General features: G+C 47.4%; 8 protein-coding genes across 8 annotated transcripts; 2 read left to right on the top strand and 6 right to left on the bottom strand.

The window, feature by feature from the left end:
- Nucleotides 1-2,668: 2,668 nt before the first annotated feature.
- On the top strand, nt 2,669-4,963 carry AO090009000345 (DnaJ and TPR domain protein; the record flags this gene model as incomplete). The annotated part of the gene is made up of 3 exons (XM_001816769.3): nt 2,669-3,401; nt 3,455-4,616; nt 4,675-4,963. 3 exons carry the CDS (start codon nt 2,669-2,671, stop codon nt 4,961-4,963), a joined length of 2,184 nt encoding a protein of 727 aa, XP_001816821.1.
- A 1,279-nt stretch (nt 4,964-6,242) lies between these two features.
- AO090009000344 (uncharacterized protein) lies at nt 6,243-7,037 on the bottom strand (the record flags this gene model as incomplete). Its single annotated transcript, XM_023234859.1, has 1 exon — nt 6,243-7,037. The coding sequence occupies one exon, from the start codon at nt 7,035-7,037 to the stop codon at nt 6,243-6,245; it is 795 nt and encodes a 264-aa protein (XP_023088622.1).
- Nucleotides 7,038-7,295: 258 nt separating this feature from the next.
- Nucleotides 7,296-9,432, bottom strand: AO090009000343 (uncharacterized protein; the record flags this gene model as incomplete). The annotated part of the gene is made up of 2 exons (XM_001816767.3): nt 7,296-7,409; nt 7,459-9,432. 2 exons carry the CDS (start codon nt 9,430-9,432, stop codon nt 7,296-7,298), a joined length of 2,088 nt encoding a protein of 695 aa, XP_001816819.3.
- A 1,164-nt stretch (nt 9,433-10,596) lies between these two features.
- AO090009000342 (putative L-serine dehydratase) lies at nt 10,597-11,821 on the bottom strand (the record flags this gene model as incomplete). Its single annotated transcript, XM_023234848.1, has 2 exons — nt 10,597-11,647; nt 11,736-11,821. 2 exons carry the CDS (start codon nt 11,819-11,821, stop codon nt 10,597-10,599), a joined length of 1,137 nt encoding a protein of 378 aa, XP_023088621.1.
- Nucleotides 11,822-13,721: 1,900 nt separating this feature from the next.
- AO090009000340 (uncharacterized protein) lies at nt 13,722-14,221 on the bottom strand (the record flags this gene model as incomplete). Its single annotated transcript, XM_023234839.1, has 3 exons — nt 13,722-13,858; nt 13,941-14,115; nt 14,186-14,221. The coding sequence occupies 3 exons, from the start codon at nt 14,219-14,221 to the stop codon at nt 13,722-13,724; spliced, it is 348 nt and encodes a 115-aa protein (XP_023088620.1).
- Nucleotides 14,222-14,903: 682 nt separating this feature from the next.
- On the bottom strand, nt 14,904-16,626 carry AO090009000339 (uncharacterized protein; the record flags this gene model as incomplete). Its single annotated transcript, XM_023234833.1, has 4 exons — nt 14,904-15,181; nt 15,327-15,451; nt 15,589-16,317; nt 16,379-16,626. 4 exons carry the CDS (start codon nt 16,624-16,626, stop codon nt 14,904-14,906), a joined length of 1,380 nt encoding a protein of 459 aa, XP_023088619.1.
- Nucleotides 16,627-17,282: 656 nt separating this feature from the next.
- Nucleotides 17,283-17,808, top strand: AO090009000338 (uncharacterized protein; the record flags this gene model as incomplete). Its single annotated transcript, XM_023234825.1, has 2 exons — nt 17,283-17,643; nt 17,759-17,808. The coding sequence occupies 2 exons, from the start codon at nt 17,283-17,285 to the stop codon at nt 17,806-17,808; spliced, it is 411 nt and encodes a 136-aa protein (XP_023088618.1).
- Nucleotides 17,809-18,783: 975 nt separating this feature from the next.
- AO090009000337 (uncharacterized protein) lies at nt 18,784-21,314 on the bottom strand (the record flags this gene model as incomplete). The annotated part of the gene is made up of 7 exons (XM_023234818.1): nt 18,784-18,862; nt 18,950-19,041; nt 19,474-19,497; nt 19,700-19,758; nt 19,803-19,860; nt 19,912-20,549; nt 20,663-21,314. The coding sequence occupies 7 exons, from the start codon at nt 21,312-21,314 to the stop codon at nt 18,784-18,786; spliced, it is 1,602 nt and encodes a 533-aa protein (XP_023088617.1).
- Between the last annotated feature and the right edge of the window lie 531 nt (nt 21,315-21,845).

Below are 21,845 nucleotides of genomic sequence, written 5' to 3'. Positions count from 1 at the left end.
AATCATCGTATTCATCGCTTTTTTTGGAATCTTGCCTCCACGACTTCGTACCCGGCCGTGCCACTTGTTCCTAGGCATGGGCCCTGGTATGATCTAGTATAATAATATAGTTACGAAAGCGGCCGGCCCTTACTCCTCAATCATTTCGCTTCTTTTTGCCTGTGACCGTTCCCCAGATCGACATCGGCTTGTACTCACCATCGCCGTCCAGATGAACCCAATAGACCTGTCGTCCTTGGAAGGCCCGCCTGTTATTCATCGGCCCCATTCCACGAATCCTTACTCGGGTGTCCCCAGCATACAGTTAGACTATTCAGCGTTACCACTGGAAGCATTCGATGGCCTGCCAACCCATCCTCCACGGCCAGCATCCGCTGACCCGGTGCCGTCGTCCCGACAGAAGTCGCCTAGTATAGCATCTGGCGTGAACTGGCATCGCCGTGAACGAGGCATGCAACATCCAGGAAATTTGACCCCCGGAAATGGCGTTCGCCATGTTCCCTCTGAACGAAGAGTCGATTACTCCGCTGCGCGACGCCCCATCTCTCATCCAGGTCACTCCTCTCCTCTGGGCTTATTCAACCCGCGTCCTAGAGGAGAAAGACCTTTTCGTGCGCAAAGCGCCTCGCCATCCCACCAACTTATCTGGCTTGAGGAACAAAATATCTGGGTGCGAGCAGATATCACCGTCTCAACGAATTTCCCTGCGCAAGTGCCAACACTGACTCACTCTCGCTCGATGGACACCTACTTTACGAATAATGGCGAGCGGGATGCAGACATACCCACCTCTCCTCCACCTCCATATGAACAGCATGTATTTGATCAGCCAATATTGTCGCCGCGGGTGAATCAGGGGCAGCCTTTGTCGCAAACGGGCGCGCATGATTCTGTGTGGACGGCTGTTGCGGGGAGGAGGGCACACCGAGTCCCTTTTGGCAACTGAGAAGCATTATATACAGTCTAACAAGTGTTTCAAAGTCTAGCCACCGGTGTCCTCATCGCATTATGGCTTATATCAACGAGCGTCAGTCAGTTGCAATTCCCAAACCCTGCGAAGCATGGCTTTGGTAGTCGGAAAGACAGGATTTGCGTTGGTATCAGGTATATTGATCACGCATTCGCGCTAGTCAATGATACTAGTGATTCGACCTGATTTGGCTCGAAAAGGAGCTTCGCTAGCGACAAATATCTTCGTCCCTACCTTCTTGAACCACATGAAGATAGCTCCTGTCACACTTAAGAGGCAGAGTGAATCGTATAAGCGGACGGCGACCGCCCGACCACGACTGTGACGAAAATGGCCCGTTGTGCCAAGATGAAGTTTACGGACCATTGTATATACCACACTTGTACTATAATCGACCGCACTTCCCCATTTGTACCTGTTCGGGGGCTTTACTGGCGAACAAGTGAGTCGACGGTGGACCAGATGGCACGCGACTACCACGTGGCGATCATTGCGTTCCGGCCCGCCAGTTCTCTGTCCAACAGGTAGAAGATTGGGAACCAAAGAGGCGGATCTGCAACATGACCAACGGACGAGACAGGGAAAAGGCGGCGAGTCGCTTGGAAATTTGCCTGCAACGTCAGAAGGCGCCGGAGAAGTGGACCTCATGTTAAAGCGAGACGAGTAACAAGAGAGGCAACACTAGAAGTCCGAGGGGGTGGGCCGCATTGGCTGGCACGGCTGATCGGGGAAGAAGTCGGCGGTACTTGTGTAAAAAAAAAAAAAAAAAAAAAAAAAAACCGTACTGAGGATAGGGAAGATAGTTTGCTATGGAAACGACAAAGCGTCATGCATAGGATTTGGTGTTATAATTGGTTTCTGGCGTACGGATTGGCGGAGTGGATCTGATCCTAGTTGTTGGCGGCTCGGGGGGGTAGTCATTCTTCCCTCGCTCTGGTTTCGTTTTTGTTGGATTAGGTAGCCATGAGATGGTCATTTATCTTTTGTAGTGCCTGCCGGAGAGAAGATCGTAAAGAATTGACTGGCCTGGAGTGAAGAGGAGTGGCCGTTACTGGCGACGCAGTAGTGAGACGTTTCTCTTCGACAGACGAAAGATCGATGGGATTCGACGACAAGCTGCACGCTAGGCGGAGTTCGTCACCTTCAAATCACCAGCCTCCATGATTTTTTTTCCCAAGTGGAGGGAGACAAATCCCCAAATAAATAAGTCTACACTAAGGAAAAGATATTATTACCTATATAGTTTGAATTGATCACTCAAGCGATCGCCAGCCTCGCTTTTCGCACCTTTTCCTTCTTCTTCTTCTTCTCTTCAACTCCTCGACTATTGTCAAGTTGAACCCTCGACGATTTCACTCCACGCCGACTATCCGACGAGACAACAACAACTATATTATGACTGCGCCATTGTCATCATGACCGATCTCTTTGTCTAGACCTGGGTTGATTTCTTTGTAAAAAAAAAAAAGATCTGTTGTGATTCAGCGAGTATTGATCTTTCTCTTGTGAATCTTTTTGCGACCGAAATCTATTTGAATCGTTGTCGTTTGATATACTTTTATTTAATTATTTTTTCCCATCTGTTTCTTCCGCCCGGAAATAGAGGGAAAAAAGAAAAAGAGAAAAAAAGAATTGATATCAAACTCTGAACTTCCACCGCCTTCGTTGCAATTCGATCGGCCACGACCAATCAGAGCGATGGTTCTTCCGCAACTTTTCTCTCGTCACAAATCCAAGAGATCCAAATCCAAGCAAATTCAGCATCCGGATCTCTCGACTTTGACTCCAAATCCGACGCCGGTCCCTTCTGCTTCTTCTCCTCCTCCTCCGCCACCTCCTAGATTTCCTCCGTCGTCGCCTTCAACCTCTTCTTCTCCCCGTCATTCTCAGAGTACCCGGAAAAATCCTCCACCCCCTCCACCTCCACCGTACCAACCCACTGCTGCGGCGACTGCTCCTCCTCCTCAGCCGAATCTTCCACGCAAATCCTCGACTCGTCCGGCCCACAGTCGGTCGTCGTCCATTCCTTCTCACTCCAAATCCTGTCACCGTCCGACACATTCCTCTGCTACCTCTAAGGGCAGTTTCTCTTCCTCCGCCTCTCGTCCTACCTTCTCCCGTGCTTCGACCGTTCACCGGTTCAAGAAGCACGACCCCGATCTTCATCCGTTAAATCTTCCTCCTGACGAACTACGTCGTCTATCAGCCATGGCCGCTGCTGCTGACCGGAGCTCGATGGACGTCGACAGCAATGACCCTCGTCTGTCGTCGTCCGCTAATGGTGTGAACGGAACACATGCCGAAAAGAGCCCTACCCCTCCTCCTCATAGATCAAATGGAACGACCGCTGAGGCGGATTCATTCAAGTTGGCGGGAAATAAATTCTTCAAGGATCGCAATTATGCTCGGGCTATTGAAGAGTTCAGCAAAGGTAGGCGCTCTGCTGCGACAGTCTCATGCGTGCTTCTGCTGACAAACTTTTAGCCGTTGAGATTAACCCTAATTCTTCCGTGTACCTGTCCAACCGGGCGGCGGCACACATGGCCGCCCATCAATATATCAATGCTCTTGAAGACTGCGAACGAGCTCTTGAGCTCGATCCGTCCAACGCTAAGATTCAGTACCGTCTGGCCCGTATCCTCACTAGTCTGGGCCGCCCGCAAGAGGCCCTTAATGTCCTCTCTCGCACGGACCCTCCCGCCTCGGCGACCGACCGTGCACCTGCTGAGAAGATGATTCGTTTCGTGACCCAAGCGGAAGAGACCCTGGCTCAGGAACGGGGGGTGTCGATGGCTCTGTTCTGTCTAGACCAGGCGAGAGCGCTCCTGGGAAATGGCGTTAAGGAGCCCCGCAAGTGGACCTTGATTACCGCGGAAGCACAGCTGAAGATGGCAAACGAGAATTCGTATGCAAAGGCACAGGATATTGCGATGAACATGCTTCGACAGAACAATCAAGATCCTGACGCTCTTATGATCCGTGCCCGTGCATTCTACGGCCTCGGAGAGACGGAACAGGCGCTGAAGACCCTTAAAATCTGTATCAGTTTGGATCCTGATATGAAGTCGGCTATTAAACTACTTCGTACCGTTCAGAAGTTGATGCGCACGAAGGAAGAGGGCAACAATGCTTTCAAGGCCAAGGATTACCGTAAGGCTATCGACCTCTGGTCGCAAGCTTTGGAGGTAGACCCGTCCAACAAGGACATGAACGCAAAGATCTTACAGAATCGTGCTCAGGCACACATTAACCTGAAGGAATACGATAACGCAGTCAAAGACTGCACCGAGGCTCTGCGGTTGGATCCGTCGTATGTCAAGGCACAGAAGATTCGTGCTAAGGCCCACGGTGCTGCTGGTAACTGGGAAGAAGCAGTGCGCGATTACAAGGCCGTGGCGGAGTCCAACCCCACCGAAAAGGGTATCCAGGAAGAGATTCGCAAGGCTGAATTTGAGCTCAAGAAGGCCCAGCGGAAGGACTACTACAAGATCTTGGGTGTGTCTAAGGATGCTTCCGAGCATGAGATCAAGAAGGCCTACCGCAAGCTGGCCATCCAGTACCACCCGGATAAGAACCGTGATGATCCTCAAGGTGATGAGAAGTTCAAGGAGATCGGAGAGGCTTATGAGACCCTGATCGATCCTCAGTATGTGCCCCTCTGTCTTTGGTCCTTTCCAATACTGGCTGTCTAACAAAGGTTTTAGGAAACGTGCTTCTTATGACAATGGTGATGACCTCATTGACCCATCCGACATGTTCGGTGGCCATGGTGGCTTCAGCGGCTTCGGCGGCATGGGAGGCATGGGAGGCATGGGTGGAATGGGCGGTATGGGTGGTATGGGTGGCATGGGCGGCACCCATATCAACATCGACCCCAAAATCCTCTTTAACATGATGAACGGCGGCGGTGGCGGTGGATTCGCCCAGGCCGGCGGAAACCCCTTCGGCGGCGGCCAGTCCCGCGGCGGATTCCCTGGCGGATTCCCCTTCTAATCCACGGACGGCACGTATTCAACGCGACAGGGATAACAGAACATATAAATCTTGAAAGGAAACCAGAAGGACGGAACCGAAAAAAGAAATCTTTAATGACTGACAAGTCTTGTCTGTGGCTGCATTTATCTGGGGAAAGGTCTCGTTCTTCACCCTTTTCTCTTTTCCTACCTTTCGCCGATCAATCCATCCTACGCTGTCTCATCTATACGCGGTCTTTGATATTCCCCCGGTGCATTGCATGATTTCAGACTGTTAAGCACGATGCGATAGACTTGATGCTTTGCCTTGTTTATTTACCATTTATCTTCTTTTCCAGTTTCACCCCCTTTTTTTTATTCATTCCCAACCTAGCATAGATGGGACGCTTGTTTTATTTGTGACTTTTCTCTTCCTCCATTTTCCTTTATTTTTTCGTTTCTCCTTCTGCTTTTCCAAAGACCACCCCCCTGCGATCTGTAAGCAGGGATGTGTTGAATATGGAAGACAAACAGTGAACATCCTAGTGGCTACATTCTGGCGTTATATACTCTTGGGTCTTATGCTTGCTCCCTATTGATACTATTTACTCATTTGCGTGTGATCTGCGATGCTGCCATGTTTATGTTGAGATTTATTTGCGAAATACCAGTGGCTTGGCCATTATCGGGTAGCTGATGAGATCAATGGATATGTTGATGATTTATTATATATGGTTCGCTTCGTAGAATGTGTTTATTTTTGATATCTATGGGTGTGGTTAGATGTTTATTGTTCTACTGTTCCAGGAACATAGCCAGTAATCACGTCAGAAGATGGATGCAATAGAAGACGAAATGAAAGGTCTATTTCCAGAATAATCCTATTCAAATCAGGGAAGAGATGTTCCAAAAGCCGCTAACAACAGCCATGTATCATCCTCCACGAACCTGTGATATCAAATCATTTAAGTTCTGTACTGAAAGATCCAGAAACAACAGCACCATCAATCCAATTTCGCACCTCATCTCGTGTCTCCCAGTAACATCGGGTCAAGCTTCAACCATCCGCCTTTAGTGTTCCAAAAATCCCAGAAACATGAAGTCCCAGATCATGCGAAGTTCGCATCGAAAAGTCTTAAGACAAAAACACCATCATCCCGACCGCGAACACCATTTCGTACTCCAGAGGCATCAAGTCAATGTTCATCTCGAAAAGACATCTATCATAGCTTGTATTCCATGTATGATTGCTCCCTTTGGTCTTGATGTCCGCTCTGCTCCTAGCACTGGCATCTTAGACAGAGAATCATAACCGAACATCATGCCTGCATATTCTCCTCCTTAATGTTCGCCACTCCCTCGTGCTTTAAGATCTCTGCAGATAATTCTTGATGATTACTTAGTCCAAGGTGCTGGTCCAAGTGTACCTCTGTTTCTGCAGTTTGAATGATATTGGTGATTTTGTTCTTGAGCTCAATTTGTTGCTGAGAGAGCTTGCGGACCCGAGGATCGATTATGGCGATGCGGTAGTCGCGCGACACCTGGTCCACTGTCGTGTCGATCAGGGCTTCAATATCTGCTCCTGTCGACTCCAGAAGGCTTGTCAGTCCCTTTGTTACTCGTCTAGCACTTGTCTGTAGCATGTTGACACTGTTCCTCGCGCCCTCCTGAGTCATCAGATTTCTCACGGGCGAGGGTGCCAGGACCTGTGGAATAAGGTCAGAAGAAAGTATTCGATGTATTGTTGGACTTAAGAAAAGTGAAAGGGAACTTTTCTTTCCATTTATTACTCCTTTATGAGAGAGGAACTGCAACGACTCACCTTTCTGCTCTGCACACTCTTCATAAGTCGGCATCAACTTTGTTCTGATGGTTTCTGCAAACATTCGATTGATTTCTTTTTGTTTCGAGATCATCGATTGCTCGAGACTCCCGAGCTGTTCTCCCATAGACTTACAACAGATGCTTAGTGCTTTGTCTAGCATATCTTTGCTTTCCTTGGTGACACTTCTTCTTTCTACTAGAGCGATTGCCCTTCTGTGATATTGCTCCAAGATTTCTGCTAAATCTCCCTTCAACTGAAAGAAATGTCCTGGTACCTTTTCATTGAACATGGTTGTCCAGCCTTGTATGACTCTTTTCAATAAAGGGTTGACTCTGCTATTGTGTTAGAGGTATTCGTGCCCGCGACTGCATGGTGGTGCATCACTTACAGTTGCTGGTTCCAGTCCAATTCGCGAAACATTCCCCGGCGACGGCAAGTAGCTCTGTAAGTTTGGATATGCAACCCTCCTTCGCTGCGGGGTGCATTCCAGCCGGAGATGATGCCAGGGATTTTCTCACTGGCATGTTTCACTGCTGGGTCTACAATATTAATGCCTGTCAGGTGCATTACTGAAAAAGAATGTACCGAATCTTCTTATGATGGTTTTTTCGAATTCATGCCGAAGGGAATCGATATGCTTCTCAACTTCGGCCACCATTGTCTAAGGCAGTTAGTCAATGTTGCTGATGCACCTCAATAAATGTGTATACCTCTTTCAATTCTACCATAGTGGAGTTGAACTCGGCTTCTAATTCTTGGATCTCCTCGGCGGACATGATATGCGCCTGGCCAGTTTCCAGTGACCAAAGAGATATCGATTGGAACAATTGCTTGAGCTGGGTCAAAAATCGCATCGCAGAAGCCTCTCTTGCCCTTTCTGTTAAGCTAATGCAATGACGCTGTAACTGAGGAATTTCAGTCTGCTCTAGCTGTGTGAACCCGGCTACAGCGCTTTCCTTCCGGAGCCTACCACGAAGTTTCTGGTAAGCTCTAGCGGATGCAGTGAACACAGGGAGTTCATCTTCTATTTTCTTGTAGTTTCGGGCCAGCTTAGACCTGTCACTGGGGGCCAATGTATCCTGATCCTCCTCGTCCAGATCACGAATGCCATTTGCATAATCTCTTTTAATCTCATGTTTTGAATACTCATTCCTGGCCTCGATGCACTCACTAAGAGTATCCGCCCTCATATTATCAGATTCTGCCTGTACTCGCTTCAATGCTGCTTTGTTGATTTGGATCTGCTGGTAGATTTCTCGTCGTTGGGTATCCAATACCTTCCGCTCAGATTTGAGAGACCGAAACTTCCTTAGTAGCTCATCAATTTCAGAATCTGCCGAGGGCTGCGTATCTGTGGCGGAGACATGCAGAATGGGCGTGCTTGGGACTTCTGCGTTAGGATTGGCGGTGACGTCCATTTCAAGATCACTATGTCTTTTTCTTTTTATGGGGGTTAGTTGAGACAGGTTCAAAGAACTTTCTTCGTTGAACAAACAAGACTCAAGTTCCTCGATCTCATCATCAAGTAAGCTCAACTCCTCCATAACACGCCCCTTCCCTTCTTGGAGCAGTTTCAGTTCAGCACCAAGTTGCGCACGTTTTCGATCTCGTTGCTCGCGCTCTTGCATTGACGGTAGTCTGAGTTTCAAAGAGTCCTGAACCTCACTGACGGTAATATGATCTGTCTTGGTGCAGACGAAGGTAATGTTGTTGAAGCTGCAGTCCATTTGCATTTGCATTATGAAACTCTGCCCTAGGAGATCGCGTGCAACTTTGTCGTCAACGGCGCGATTGATTGGAGTGATAATCCAATGGGCAGAGCAACGCTTCGAGTACTCCTTTGCTACTTCCACACGTGCAGCATTTGTATCGTGAAGGCCAGGCAAATCGACCAAGACAGCGCCTGTAATCAGCGCCGGGGCCTTAAGAAAAATTCGGACCACGCGAATTAGCGGCCAGTACTTCATATCCCGGCCTTTCTCCGGGCCCTTCTCAGACCTGCCCCTTCTCCCCCTGCTGTCTATGTAGGACTTGACCATCCGTGAAAAAACCTTGGGGTCGTTTTGTTCGAAGACATGGACACTCCCAAGCAGATCTGAGACATTTGAATGCTCCATAAGCGCTTCAACTGAAGTGTTCAGGATGTCTTTCACTTCCAGTAGTGGATATACGGCTTTGATTTTATCAAGAGCTACCGCAGCATCGGAGTTTTTCTGCAGGTCCCCTCGGATCACGTCCTCGTGACTGTCGAGAAGATCTTCAAACAGAATACGCAATTCTTGCTCCCAATCTCTGAGTTCAATGAATTCAATTTGCGCCTTATACCGTGATTCCCCATCATTGTATAACAATTCCGTTGCTACCGCTGTGGAAGCGCGCATGCAATTTGTCGCGACGATGTTCTCTTCATCGACAATGGCGTTGATAAGCGAAGACTTACCGGCGCCGGTGCTTCCGTTTAATCCAATAATCACCTTTTCAGTCTGCGAAATCGAAAGCGTTCTTTCGATTTGTGGTTTCCAGTCGATGTCGGCGTTCCGGACATCTGACCCTTCAAAAGCCTGTTGTAGCTTATTCAAGGCAAGCAATCCTTCTTTGAGAGCAGTTTCCAACGTAGAGATCTTGGGATCCTCATATTTCCTTGGATCATACTCCATGGGGATACTTGTATCAGCCATATCCATATCCTCATCTTGAGAGCATACAGTCCGGTCATCGTCGCTATTTTCATCATCCTGGATATCTAGAGACTGGTATGATTCAGACAAGACACGTGTCCCTAGTTGACCGATACTCTGCTCAAATTGACTTACTTGGAGTTGTTAGAAGCCACTCGATACACAAACACAGGGAGTACTTACGAGGAACAAACCATGTCTCCTCAGCAACAGACTGAGTCATCTCCGCATAACATTTTTCATACAATGTCTTCAAGATGTCTCTATACTGAGCCTGTGCTCCAGTCGGCGTCGCTGATGAAGCGAGGGCTCGAACGCGCTCTACGTATGGCTGACGAAGTGTTGGTGCTATAGACGACCAGATTTCTTTGAAATTAGGGCAGGGAGGGACTAGCAAGGCTGGCGTGAAGATGACTCTCTTATTGTATCATTTCAGACAGAAAAACTTACGTTGATCTTGGTTTCCCCAGATGCGAATATGTCGTGCTGTCTGCTCTGCTATGTAATGCTGTTCAGCAAATTGGATAACTTGATCATCCATCTTATCAATGAGGGTGGCGTTTGGACGAAAATTATGAGGAGAAAGAAGGAAGAAGTGACTATGAAGGTACGATGGATAAAACAAGAAGCGAGATATGAAACATGGTTTGAGATAAACATTAAGGAAAGCAAATGCAGGATGTTGTCTACATGCAAGTGACTGCGAGTGAATTGAGGAGGGTGTAACAAAAGCTAACACTGAGAGTGAATCCCCATAGCTGTTGCCTCAGGCGAGAGATTGTGATGCTGGTGTCATTTTCAGCGTTATCGAGTAAACTGGTGAATGAAACCGGGTGAATATAATTGATGTCACAGGTCTCGCATTGGGGACATGGGACAAGGCCACTGGTAGCTTGTTGCAGGCAAGTGAATTGCAGAACAGAAGAGTCTATAATCTTTAAGAAGTCTTGATTTTAGGTCTAGTTGTAAATAGCATCGGTGTTAGTAGTAGCAAAAGAAAGGAAGGCTAGGTCACGCGATATCAGTACTAATTTTGGCATGCAAGTCCAATGCCGGCGACAATGTTAAGCACACCTAAAGACTTCATCATGTTATACACATATCTTCAAAAGAATAGATACTGCAATTTCGTATTACGCAATATTACCGAGGAGGAAGAACCGATAATGTCTACTCCCATCCATTCTGCAATCTCTGCCGATACTCAGCAATCATCTCCGCGGTAATATTACTTCCTCCACAAACAACCACAACCACACGACTGTCCGGAGTAAGATCTGGAACAGCTTCCCTTAACCTCGGCCCTGCTGCTATGTCAACACTGATCCCGCATGCCAGCTCCACTTGCAACCGAAGGTCATCAGCCAAGTGAATGACTCCCTTCGCAGCCTCAGCGTCAGACCCAACAACACTGACAACGTCAACACCGGCCGGTGGTGACTGAGCATCCTTCAAAGTCTGAGGAGACACACAAAGCGCACCCAAAGAAGTCGCCAGGGAGGTGATCGCCGGTAGAGACTGTAGGCTTCCGCTCCGCAGCGAGAGGGCGAGAGAATCCGCTCCATTCGTCTCAGCAGCCAACACACGGACGTTCTTCAACGTCGTACCAGTTATTAAGTCTGGTGTCGGATGAGATCGCATGTAATCACCAAGTCCTTCCACAATCCCATTAAAGAGACCTCCGCCACCAACGCTACATATAATCGCATCAGCGGGGAAAGCGTAGCCCGCAGGAGTGTCTCTAGGTGGTAATTGGGCAGCAATCTCCGAAACCATTGTCCCAGCGCCTTTCCAGATATCTGGATGATCGAATGGGGGCACATAGATGTTCCGTTTCATGGCTGTATCAGCGCCCTTCTCGTTTGTGTTATTTTCGATGAAGTTTTGCCGAAGATAAGTGTCGGCTTCAAACCAGCTTGATCCATGCTGTATCACATCTGTAGCTCCGGCAGCACGTAGTTTGCTAATCATGAGAGGTTTGGTGCTATGTGGTACGACGACTGTACAGGAGCAGCCCAGGTCTCGGGCTGCGATGACGGCGGCGAGCCCTGCATTTCCCCCGGAAGAACTGTAAAAATGAAGTTCCTTGTCTTTGTTTGCAGGGTCCAGGAGAGTGCTGCGAATGAGATTTCCGATACCTCTGCAATGAATATAAGTTACATTCGTGCTTCTTGATAGTTCTTGAGTAAGTTTTGGACGATCTACCTCGACTTGAAGGACCCTGAGGGTTGAAGCAGTTCCAGCTTCAGAAAGACTCTACTGCGTAGAATTTAGTAATAGTACGTAAGCCGGTAATAAAATATACTCACCATCCTGCTGCCTTTGAAAGCGTCGCAGACTCTATCAACGGAGTCTCGATCCATGGCTTCCGCTGCGTGGGGTGAGTATCGCACATAGTCTTTTTTTCTATTAGAATGACAAGAACAGACGTAAAGAATGAATTATAGACGAAGGAATTATATATAAAAACAAGGGGTAATTATTGACAAGAACTCGAGGAGGTGCTAGAGTAGACAACATTGTCCTTTTGAGGTCACTGTGGGTACTACCTAAATCCGCGCCCTTCTAATGACATTCAATTGAACTTCAACAATTGGTCGAAGAATGATGGCCCTTCTCCACTATTTATTTATTGTAGTATGCAAAATTGCCTTCAGTTCTTGGCACCTTTTTTCGGTTTTGCGCGTGTATACGTCATGTGTATTAATCTATATAGATATAGATTTTAAAGGCTTGTAACTAAACCAATTTTTACTTTTTTAGACTTTGACTAAAGCACTGTAAGCAGAACCTTCAGAAATATAGAAAAGTCTGCTTTTTATTTAATCTTATAAAATATTTAATTATTCTTAGTTTTTAATAATGTAAGCACACCGAGTCCAACCGAGCACTCATCGAACTTCCTATTACGGAAATCAGCTGAGATACTGAGCTCCACGAGAAACCTATCCACAATTAATAGCTCTTGAAGCTCTCCTTAAATCTAGAATATCTGTCTTCGATGTAATGTTTCTCCCCAAATCTTTTTCAAATCATCAAGTGTTCCTCGACTCGAAGATGCAGCCCAAACAGACCTTAAGCGCCACAGCCATTTCTGGCCAAACATTTGACTACATCGTGTGTGGTGGAGGTACCTCTGGATGCGTCATTGCAGCGGGTCTTGCGTCGATTCCAGATGTATCTGTACTGCTGATAGAAGCGGGCAGAGATTCAGGCCTTGCACCCGATGTTCTAGTGCCAGGCAAATATGTCAAGCAGCTACAAGACAAAGATGGTTTATGAGAACTGGAGACTATCCCGCAGCCCCAACTAAACGCCAGAAAACTGGTCTTCCTTAGAGGGAAGCAGATTGGAGGGAGTTCGTGAGTACCTTCCGATTGATGAGCTATTGCGATAGAAGAATTAACGATTTGAATTCAGGGCTGTCAATTATATGGCGCTTGCTCGAGGCCCGGCGGCTGATTATGATGAATGGGCCAAGATGGTTGGCGATGACGGGTGGAAGTGGGAAAACATATTCCCCCTGATGAAGCAGGTCCGTATTTCCACTTGAAAAAGCTTGCCGGGGAAATGTGTTGATCGGTGATGACAGCTTAAGGATTTCGATCCGAAATTACCTGCCTATTTGGAAAGATTTGCTGCTCCACGAGCTGAAGATCATGGAGTTTTTGGGTGAGCTTAAAATTCCCATGTCCATACCTTTGAGGTATTCTAATATAATCACCATAGGCCGCTTAAGATCGGGTTTGGCGACGAAGTGGTTCCTAGAATCGAACCCTTCATTCAAGCATGTTTTGAAACAGGCATTCCATTGTGCCCAGATATCAATTCGGGAAACCCAGTGGGCGTTGGCTAGCCCAATTTAACGTTCGGAATGGGGAGAGATCTTATGCGGCGAATGCTTTCCTAGGAGAGTCAGCTCGGGCATCGCGAAAGAATTTGATAATCGTGACAAATACGGAGTGCGACCGAGTTCACTTTAGAGACGGAGTTGTCACTGGGGTAGAGTTGTATGACAGACTGACTGGAGCACTGTGTGAGTGCCAAAATGACCCTCACAACTCATAAATGACGTGGGAAAGGCTGATTGATGTGAGAAGTCCATGTCTACTGCCGTGAGCAGACTGTCCTGTGTGCTGGCACGTTTGGATCTCCTAGAATTCTCTTGTTGTCTGGTCTTGGTCCTAAGGATACCCTGGAGAGACTCAACATTCCAGTACAAGTTGACTTACTAGGTCTGTTACCGACCTCTGTCCCAAGGTCCTTATCCACACTTATTGACTTACGTCCCAATTCTAAGCCAAAAAGGAATTGCTCTGAGTTTTCCAATATAGGCTTGTGCAGCCATCGTTGAACATTCCGAATGCGATCTCGGTTCGAATATTGAGAGCCAATATGTCAACGAAGGGCAACCCAGCACCATCAGAGATTCCTTCATTGTTTCTAATATATAAGCGACATGAAACAACAAAGAACGCCTCGAGACCAACACGAGGACATGCCGTCTGACTTACCTTGTATCTCATGGTAGTATCTTGGCCACTTTTGCTCAATCTCACTCTGCCAGTCCTTGGCTATTTCACGAACAGCGTTCCATTCCAGCTTGCAAGTATGAACAAACATCTTCTGATAGAACGAGATACTGCGACGGATCGGTTCTTGCGCTTCCACTCCATGTGCCTTCCCAATCTGTTACCAGTTGCTATGAATTCAAATCATAGGGTGAGCAAGGCTAGAAAGGAAACACAAAAAGGTTCACCTCATAAGGCTTTCCATGGCATTGAATTTTCTTCATGTTGAGATTGCTGTAACTCTGCCGGGACCGATGTTGCAAGGACGAAGATACCAATCAAGATCTCGGATCATCTGTTAGTGAGGAGTATATATCGGGGTAGTAATTTGACATTGAACTTTTCTTTGACTTTGATTTGTTATCTATAGATGGACTTGTGTGATATAACATCTAAGAGCTCTTTGGAATATACGGGTTCTTCCTAAATTTGGGTGTAAGTTAGACACTCAATCTTTGTCCCTTTTAGGAAGGCCGTTGAGCTCCCGACAGATATTGGTTCACCACTAGGCTCTGGATACTCTGGGCTGATAGAGTGCCCTTGCGCCTACTTCAAAGGTTCTGGATTTAATCATTTTAGTCAACTGTGTCTTCACTATCCGTCCACCAAGGCAGTTCCATATCCGGTGGGTGTTCACTCAACGACTTGAGGAATAGTCCAGCAGTAAATGGTTCAGCTTCGTACACCGTATAGTTGTATCTACAGAACTGCCAGAACAAAAGCACCAGGTCGGAACTCAGGAAGTAGGACGGTTTTCTACAATAAGCCAAGGCAGTAACCATACAATAATATTCTACCTTATGGTATGTCCACCAACTAACATGAATGGCTCTGAAACAGCCTTTTTGAAACTTCTAAAATCTATTACAGGTCCAGCATTGTACATAACAGCTGTCATCTTCATAACTATATTGCCGACACATTTGACCCGCTCGTCTTTCGGGCATCCCAACGAGTGAGCAAAACCATAATCGCAACAACCGCCAACTGCGCCACGGTAGTTGCCAGATTCGAGATAAAACCTCCCCTGAAGTTCGGGGCTTCCGCTGCCGGGTATTGCAGTAATTGCGTCCAAGCGGACATGGCTTGACCGATAGCGTTCATGCTAGCCGTCACGATTGCACGCTCTTCGGCATCGTTGGCCATCGTTACGGTTGCCCAGCTCATTGTGAGAGGGCTCATTGCTAGATAATTGGCTTCGTTAGGGCAATGTCACAGTGATGGATGGATGAAGATAGAAGGATGAACATATATATGCAAGGGAGTTTGTCACTTACCACCCTCAGCTCCGGTAAGAATAAACCCCGCTAATCGTCCAGCCTCACCTACATTCCAAACTACAAGCAACACAAGGCCCAACAGGACTGGAATTGTAGTGATGATAGAAGGGAGCCAGAAATTTCTCTTCCTGTCCGCCGTGGTCCCCGCGATCAAGGCAGCTACAATAGAAACAGCTGTGGCGATTGTCGGGAGTGTATTAATTCTCGTGATAGAGTAGATGCCCGGCTTTGCTTTGAGGTACAAACTGAACGGTGTGGACGAAGCCAGAAAGTTCTGGTCAACGAGGATCCACTGCGCAACGAAGACGTACCAATGCCAACGGCCGAGAACGCGCTTGAATATGTCGCGGGAGACTTTCAATTGGCTTGGAGCTGTGAGGCCAACGAGGCGGGAATTGGCAAGTTCGTGCTCTTTATGAGTTAGAAACCGGGGTTTTGTGCGATGCGGAACGTCCAGGAATGCTATATATCCTCTGTCTCCAGTCAGTAATGTCCCTGTATCGGAGGTGGTGAGTCCGGGCATACAGGATACATATGGGTATTGTGATGATGGTGCAAACGATGAAAAGCCACCTGTAAAGCTTATTAGCTGATAGTCATCCTCGTACAAGTATTTCAGAGATGGATACCTCCACCCGGCCAATCCATGCGTATTATTCAGATTTGTATATGCCGCCGCCTGAAGATAACCAGCGAACATGGTCCCCAAAGGCGATGCGATGAAGAACAGAGATATTCGACGACCGATTTCTTCTGGCTTGTACCATGACCCAATGACATATATCACGCCGGTAAAGGAGCACGATTCGCAGATGCCGATGAGAACCCGCATCGCGTAGATAGTGCCTGGGTTCTGCGCCCAGGCACACCCAAACGTGAATAGGCCCCAACCGGCTTCCAACGTAGGTAAAATGATATTGATTCGACTTCGGGTCAGATAGTAGCATGCAGGGATCATAGATGTGCAATATGCTGCCCAGAATGCTGCTGTGATATAATTGAGCTCGTTACCGACGAGTCCAATGTCTTCTTTCATTCCTCTGTGTATTGCTGTTAGTATCTGCCGTTTTGTATGAGAGCAATCCAGTGGAGTGAACCTACGATACATAAGCATTCGTAATAGCCTGCTGGTCAAGGTATTTTGTGAAGAATGAAAGACAGCCGAATGTCAGAATCAGAACGTCCAATTTCAAGACCAATCGCTTTTCCAAATGATTCATGTCTTTCGGATACCACCGTGCCCATGTCAGAAAACGGATCCATAGTCCATCATGACCTCCAAGAACAGCATTCTCATCCTCGGACCATTCTTGGGTTGTATCATGGGCGAGTGTCTTTGATCCGCCCATCTTGTGGTACTTTCTTACCCTCCAGGTACAAACCAGATCAGGTAAGTTAGGGCTTCGCATAAGCAAAGCCGAGTACCAGGATGTATTTAGAAACTATATATGAATAAAATAAGAGTCTAGACTCATGGGTAGCAACAACCCCTCGCCAATTGCGGGGGCTGAATGGGGGAACGATAGAGTGATCCCAAGGCCTTATGGTATCATTGCGATAGATACTGAGAGATTCAGGTTTATCAGAAAGGATTTCCGAATTTGGGAATAAATGTCGGATGGAACTGACATTTTGGATTTCAGACATTGTTTTCATAGCGCGTTTCTGTTCTGCAAAGCTACATATACGAACCAATGATTGTTAGGGCTCATGTCATGGTCGGCAGCATTGACGCCATCCAGACCATTTATGCAACTAGTGGCATCTGTCAATTGTGTCATTGCATGTTGATATTGCTACCATATTTCGAATGATAAACGCAGTCAATCAAAGATATAAAGCGATTGGCTGTTGAGAGCACATTCAGTAATTCTGCCTGACATCCATCCGTCTTTGCCGTACACAAGAAGTAAACCCATTCTAATAAGACGTATAAATCCCCCCCTGGAACCTCTAGTGCTCCATACAGGAAACCACTGCAGGTACATCAACTTCCTATCTAAGCATGGCTCACCTCGAATCGCGCAAGCACATATCCCCCGACTCAGGTTTCCCCATCACTCTCCACCCCAACTTCAACCCCAAAATCAATCAGCATGTCCCTCCCGACCCCATTCGCGAACACTTAAACCCCCCCAAAGACCGGGCACTCTTTGCCGACCCTGAAAAGAAAGCTCTATTTTCTGTGGCCAAACCCGTAGACTTGACTGAGTCAATCGGTACCCTTCTCGAAGATGTGCAACTGTCTCAGCTGAACGAACAGCAACTGGATGAGTTGGCTCTTTTGGTGACTGAGAGGGGTGTGGTATTTTTTAGGGATCAGGACCTGACGACGGAAAAGCAAGTCGAGCTATTTCAGCATTATGGTTAGTAATCACCGCAAGGATATAACCAGTGAAGGCCTCGATGCTGATTTGTGGTTTATATAGGAGTTCTCGATAAGCATCCTGCTCAGAAGGTGAGTGCCAAGATAGTTTCTAGATCGCAACACTCCAATTAGGGCTAACGACTATACAGGATCAGAAAGTTAGATATTCCTCGATATATAGCCGTTCTTTCTCTACTACTGACATTAAATAGTTCGTGAATATTCACGGCAGCCGTGAGGATCATCGCGAGATTGCCAACTACACCCCATGGGTAAGACCACCACTCCATATATATATGGACAAGTCATTCACATCATAACTGCGACTCCTTAAAGCCAAGTGGGGAGTTCCACGCAGATACCTCATTCGAAATTAACCGTATGTCTTGCACATTCAATGAATATAATATCGGGTATTTACTGACTTCAACAAGCGCCATCATATTCCCTCCTGAGAATGGAAGAGCATCCAGCCGTCGGAGGCGATACAGCCTGGGTATATATACTACGCCCCTTCAACCTAAGCCAGACAACCTCATCTAACCCAGGAAACCAACAGGTCTCCCAATACGGCCTATACGACGCTCTCAGCGACGCATACAAGAAATTCCTCGATGGCCTCCACGCAGTACACACCTCCAGACTCCAATGTCAGCACCCCATACCCTTACGCAGTGCGAAAAAACCCCTAACAAAAACACCAAACAGATGACACAATCCTAGACCTCTGGGGCGTCGGTCCAAACAGACCACCCATCGACACCCACCATCCCGCCGTTCGAACGCACCCAGTCACCGGACTGAAAGCCCTGAACGTGAACAACGGGTTCGTAACCGGGTTTGCAGAACTCAAGAAACTGGAATCGGGTTAGTGTTCCTGTGCCTCTCAAGGAATAGTGGCGGCTGCTTCTATGGTCAACTAGTATTGACGTAATATGCTGTCTAGACAAGCTTCTGGATTTCCTATCGCATCATATCCATGCAGCTGATGATCACTACGTGCGTTGGAAGTGGGCTGTTGGTAGTGTTGCAATGTGGGACAATAGGTATGCATTCCTATGTCGTCTGTTTTTTCCATCTGATCTCCTGCTTTCAAGCCACTTTAAGCCTATATTTCCTCCAGTTTCTGATGCTTGTGCTACTGGCTATAGATGTACTGTTCATCGAGTGATCCCCGGGAGGTATAAAGAGAACAGGCGAGGAATTCGGACAACCGTCTTCGGTGAGAAGCGTGAGTATATGATTGAGACATCCATTATTCCAGATATATAGATGAGCTGATAATTCGAGGTCTGTCAGCTTACTTTGATCCGACCAGTGAGAGTCGAGATGAGCGCAAGTTGCGCGAAGAGAAGAACGCCAATGATGACGCTTGACAGCAGGGCAACGGATGAATCTACCAAGGGTTTAAGATTATTTGATAACATGTCTAGTATGACTAAATCTACTCAGTGCTACTGGATGACTTCAGTTGTAAGCAACATTTCTTATTCTGTATCATAGGTATCATTCCTACCCATCTAGTAGTATATCACGGCATCCTTGATGCCTCTTGCCTGTACTGCTAATAAACATTCACTGTCCGAAGAAGTAAACAGACGAAAGAAATACAGTCGGACTCCCTGTCACCCACGAAGCGAATATCAAATCATGCCATCTTGAATGTAATTGATGGACAAAATCGAAAAAGATCCAATCCATCGCAAAGGACGAGAATAAAACAAGGCGAAATCCAACGGGACCAGATCAAATAGTGAACAAGCAAACGCATTTAAACATGAACATTAAGCTGTGAATCTTTTGCCTTCCAGGGATACGAAAGACAAACCTGTTCCGAACGATTATTGCTCCCCTAACGCCGCCCAATTGATAAAGCCGGGTATATCCAGCACCATGATGCAAAAATGTACGGAGAATAATAGATCGGTGAGGACGTTGTGGCGACCGGATCTACCAAAGCATACTAGTAGATCCAAAGCCTAGTCCTCATTTTTGAGCCTGAAACCTATGCACGTAGAGATGTGGAATAAGGGGGAAAGGGACGGCAAGGATACTAAAAAGAAAAAGAAAAAAAAGGGAAGAAAAAAAGGGCAAAGCGCAATTTGCTTTTGGTCTGCCAAATTTGCATCGGTTACCTGGCCCCAATGCCATACATACCGACCCCGTAACTTCCACCTCTTTCGGGCAGAGGAGTTGATATCTTCGACACATGATCCTTCAATCCAGCGTTAGTCAAGGCAAAACATTGTAGAATCAAACGCTATACCTTCTTCCGTTTCTTCTTGCTAATCCCTTCGCTATTGGAATAGAATGCGCCATCATCGTCGTCATCTGCGTAGCCTTCGCCGTAGCCAACAAAGCTATTATCATCGTAATGCCTCTTGCGTCCCCGACTGGGCCGAGACCGCTCCGGCTCAGCTGCGTTGGGTGTCCCATTTGCTTGACTGGGCACTCGTACGCCATTGGAAGGTGTCGCAGCCTTTTTGCTACCATCCCCACTTCCGGCATGTTTCGACTGTTTTTCGTGACCAAGGATGTCTTCCCAGTAATCATTGTTCGTAACTGTGCCCGGCTCCATTTTCATGGCTCTCATCTGAAGGTTATGCAACGCTGAATCCATATCAGCAACCTTGATCTCTTTCCCGAACACCTTCTGGTTTTGCCACTCTTCTTCCGGCCACATCGTCATTTGCCTCAATCCACCAGCCATACCGGGTTCATGCTTCACAGGTTTGTTTCTCCCAGCTAAGCCAAGGCCTTTCAGTTTGCCTTCGTAGGACTTTCGTAGTCTGTTGATCTTCTCCCCAGTTACCGGATCCATCCTTGCAACCGATTTCGCAACCGGACCAAGCCCGTACAAGGAAACAAGATCATACGACGGGTCCGGACCAGTCGCAATATGGGCTGTAGATTTCATAGCACAGTGTTAACATATCTCAATCCAAGAAATGATGGACCAGAGTGCATTATGAAAACGGCAACAGCCGCACCAAGGATTGGTATTGGGGAGCTCTTACAGCTTTTGCAAAGATGGAAGGCCGATGTAAACTCCTTTTGCAGAGATTCTAGACTTGATTCATAGTTAGATAAATCCGCCGTTCCCTTGTCGATATCCATGGCATCGCCATGGTTCAACATATTCTGATCGCCCGTGATCCCGAAATCGCGGACTCCGGTTTGCGCACTTGGTCCTTCCGACTGCCGATCATGATCTGTCCGTCTGTGTTCTGTCTGTTGAATGGGCGCATTCATATCTGCTGTGGATGTCGCCCCCATTTCCGGCCCAAATGATTTTTCTGTCTGTTCGCTATCATCGACGGGCGTTGCCCCCGTGAAGTGACCGTTCACACTGCTAGCCGGTGTCGGAAACGAATTTGTTGTACCTACTGTTGGTTGCTGTGAGGCTTGAGTAGACATCGGCACGGAAGAAGGTGGCGAGGAGAGGTTTGCAGGTTGTGACGTTGCCTGGCCAGGTGACGTTTGCGAGGATGTGAAATTGGAGGCATAGTTCTGAGCGCTTACCGACATCAACGGAGGAGATGTCGGGGTCTGTGGAGTGTGTTCGGTTGAGGTATAAGAAGGGTGGTTCGATTTTAGAGACCCAGCGGCGGGAGAGGATGGCGAAGGAGGCCCTAACCGGAATGACGCCGAGGAGGCGCGATCGGACATGGGGTCCCGGGTGAAGGTTCGGAGAAAGGAGATTGATCAGAGCCTGAACAGCCCTAAGTCCTGCGGCCTCAAGAGGAGGTCTATATCACAGACTCTCAACTCAAGGGCAGACCAAAGCAGATCTAGGCTATGAGGGGGGGCTGAAATCACTCCGGTCGAGGGTCGCTCAGGCGGGCGAGCAGGACGTTCCACAGCCGTCTAATATGCACACATTCCAATGATCTGATTCTGAGCGCTACCAGAATGTTGTCGAGCAAGCGTTTCGATGAGCAATATAAAAGAGTGGAAGGCGAAACTCGGCGATGGTGGAGTGAGCGATGGCCCTTTGGTCCGCACTGGAAGAGAAACGGACGGCTTTGAGATGTTGGATGACGGCAAGAGACCGGAAGTGCACGTGACCAAGCCCTTTTTCAAGGCTTGTAACTTACAATACCTGTCAATACGATTTCGACCTTTCAATATTTTCTGGATTCAATTGGATTTTACTATTAACCGCTAAGGAAGTTAGCAGCGAATTGCATCCAATAAGGA

Source organism: Aspergillus oryzae, chromosome 1, assembly GCF_000184455.2.
Source record: "Aspergillus oryzae RIB40 DNA, chromosome 1".
NCBI classification, from domain to species: Eukaryota; Fungi; Ascomycota; class Eurotiomycetes; order Eurotiales; family Aspergillaceae; genus Aspergillus; species Aspergillus oryzae.
The sequence above is the reverse complement of the archived record's forward strand: the minus strand, read 5'-3'. Positions and strand labels throughout refer to the sequence as shown.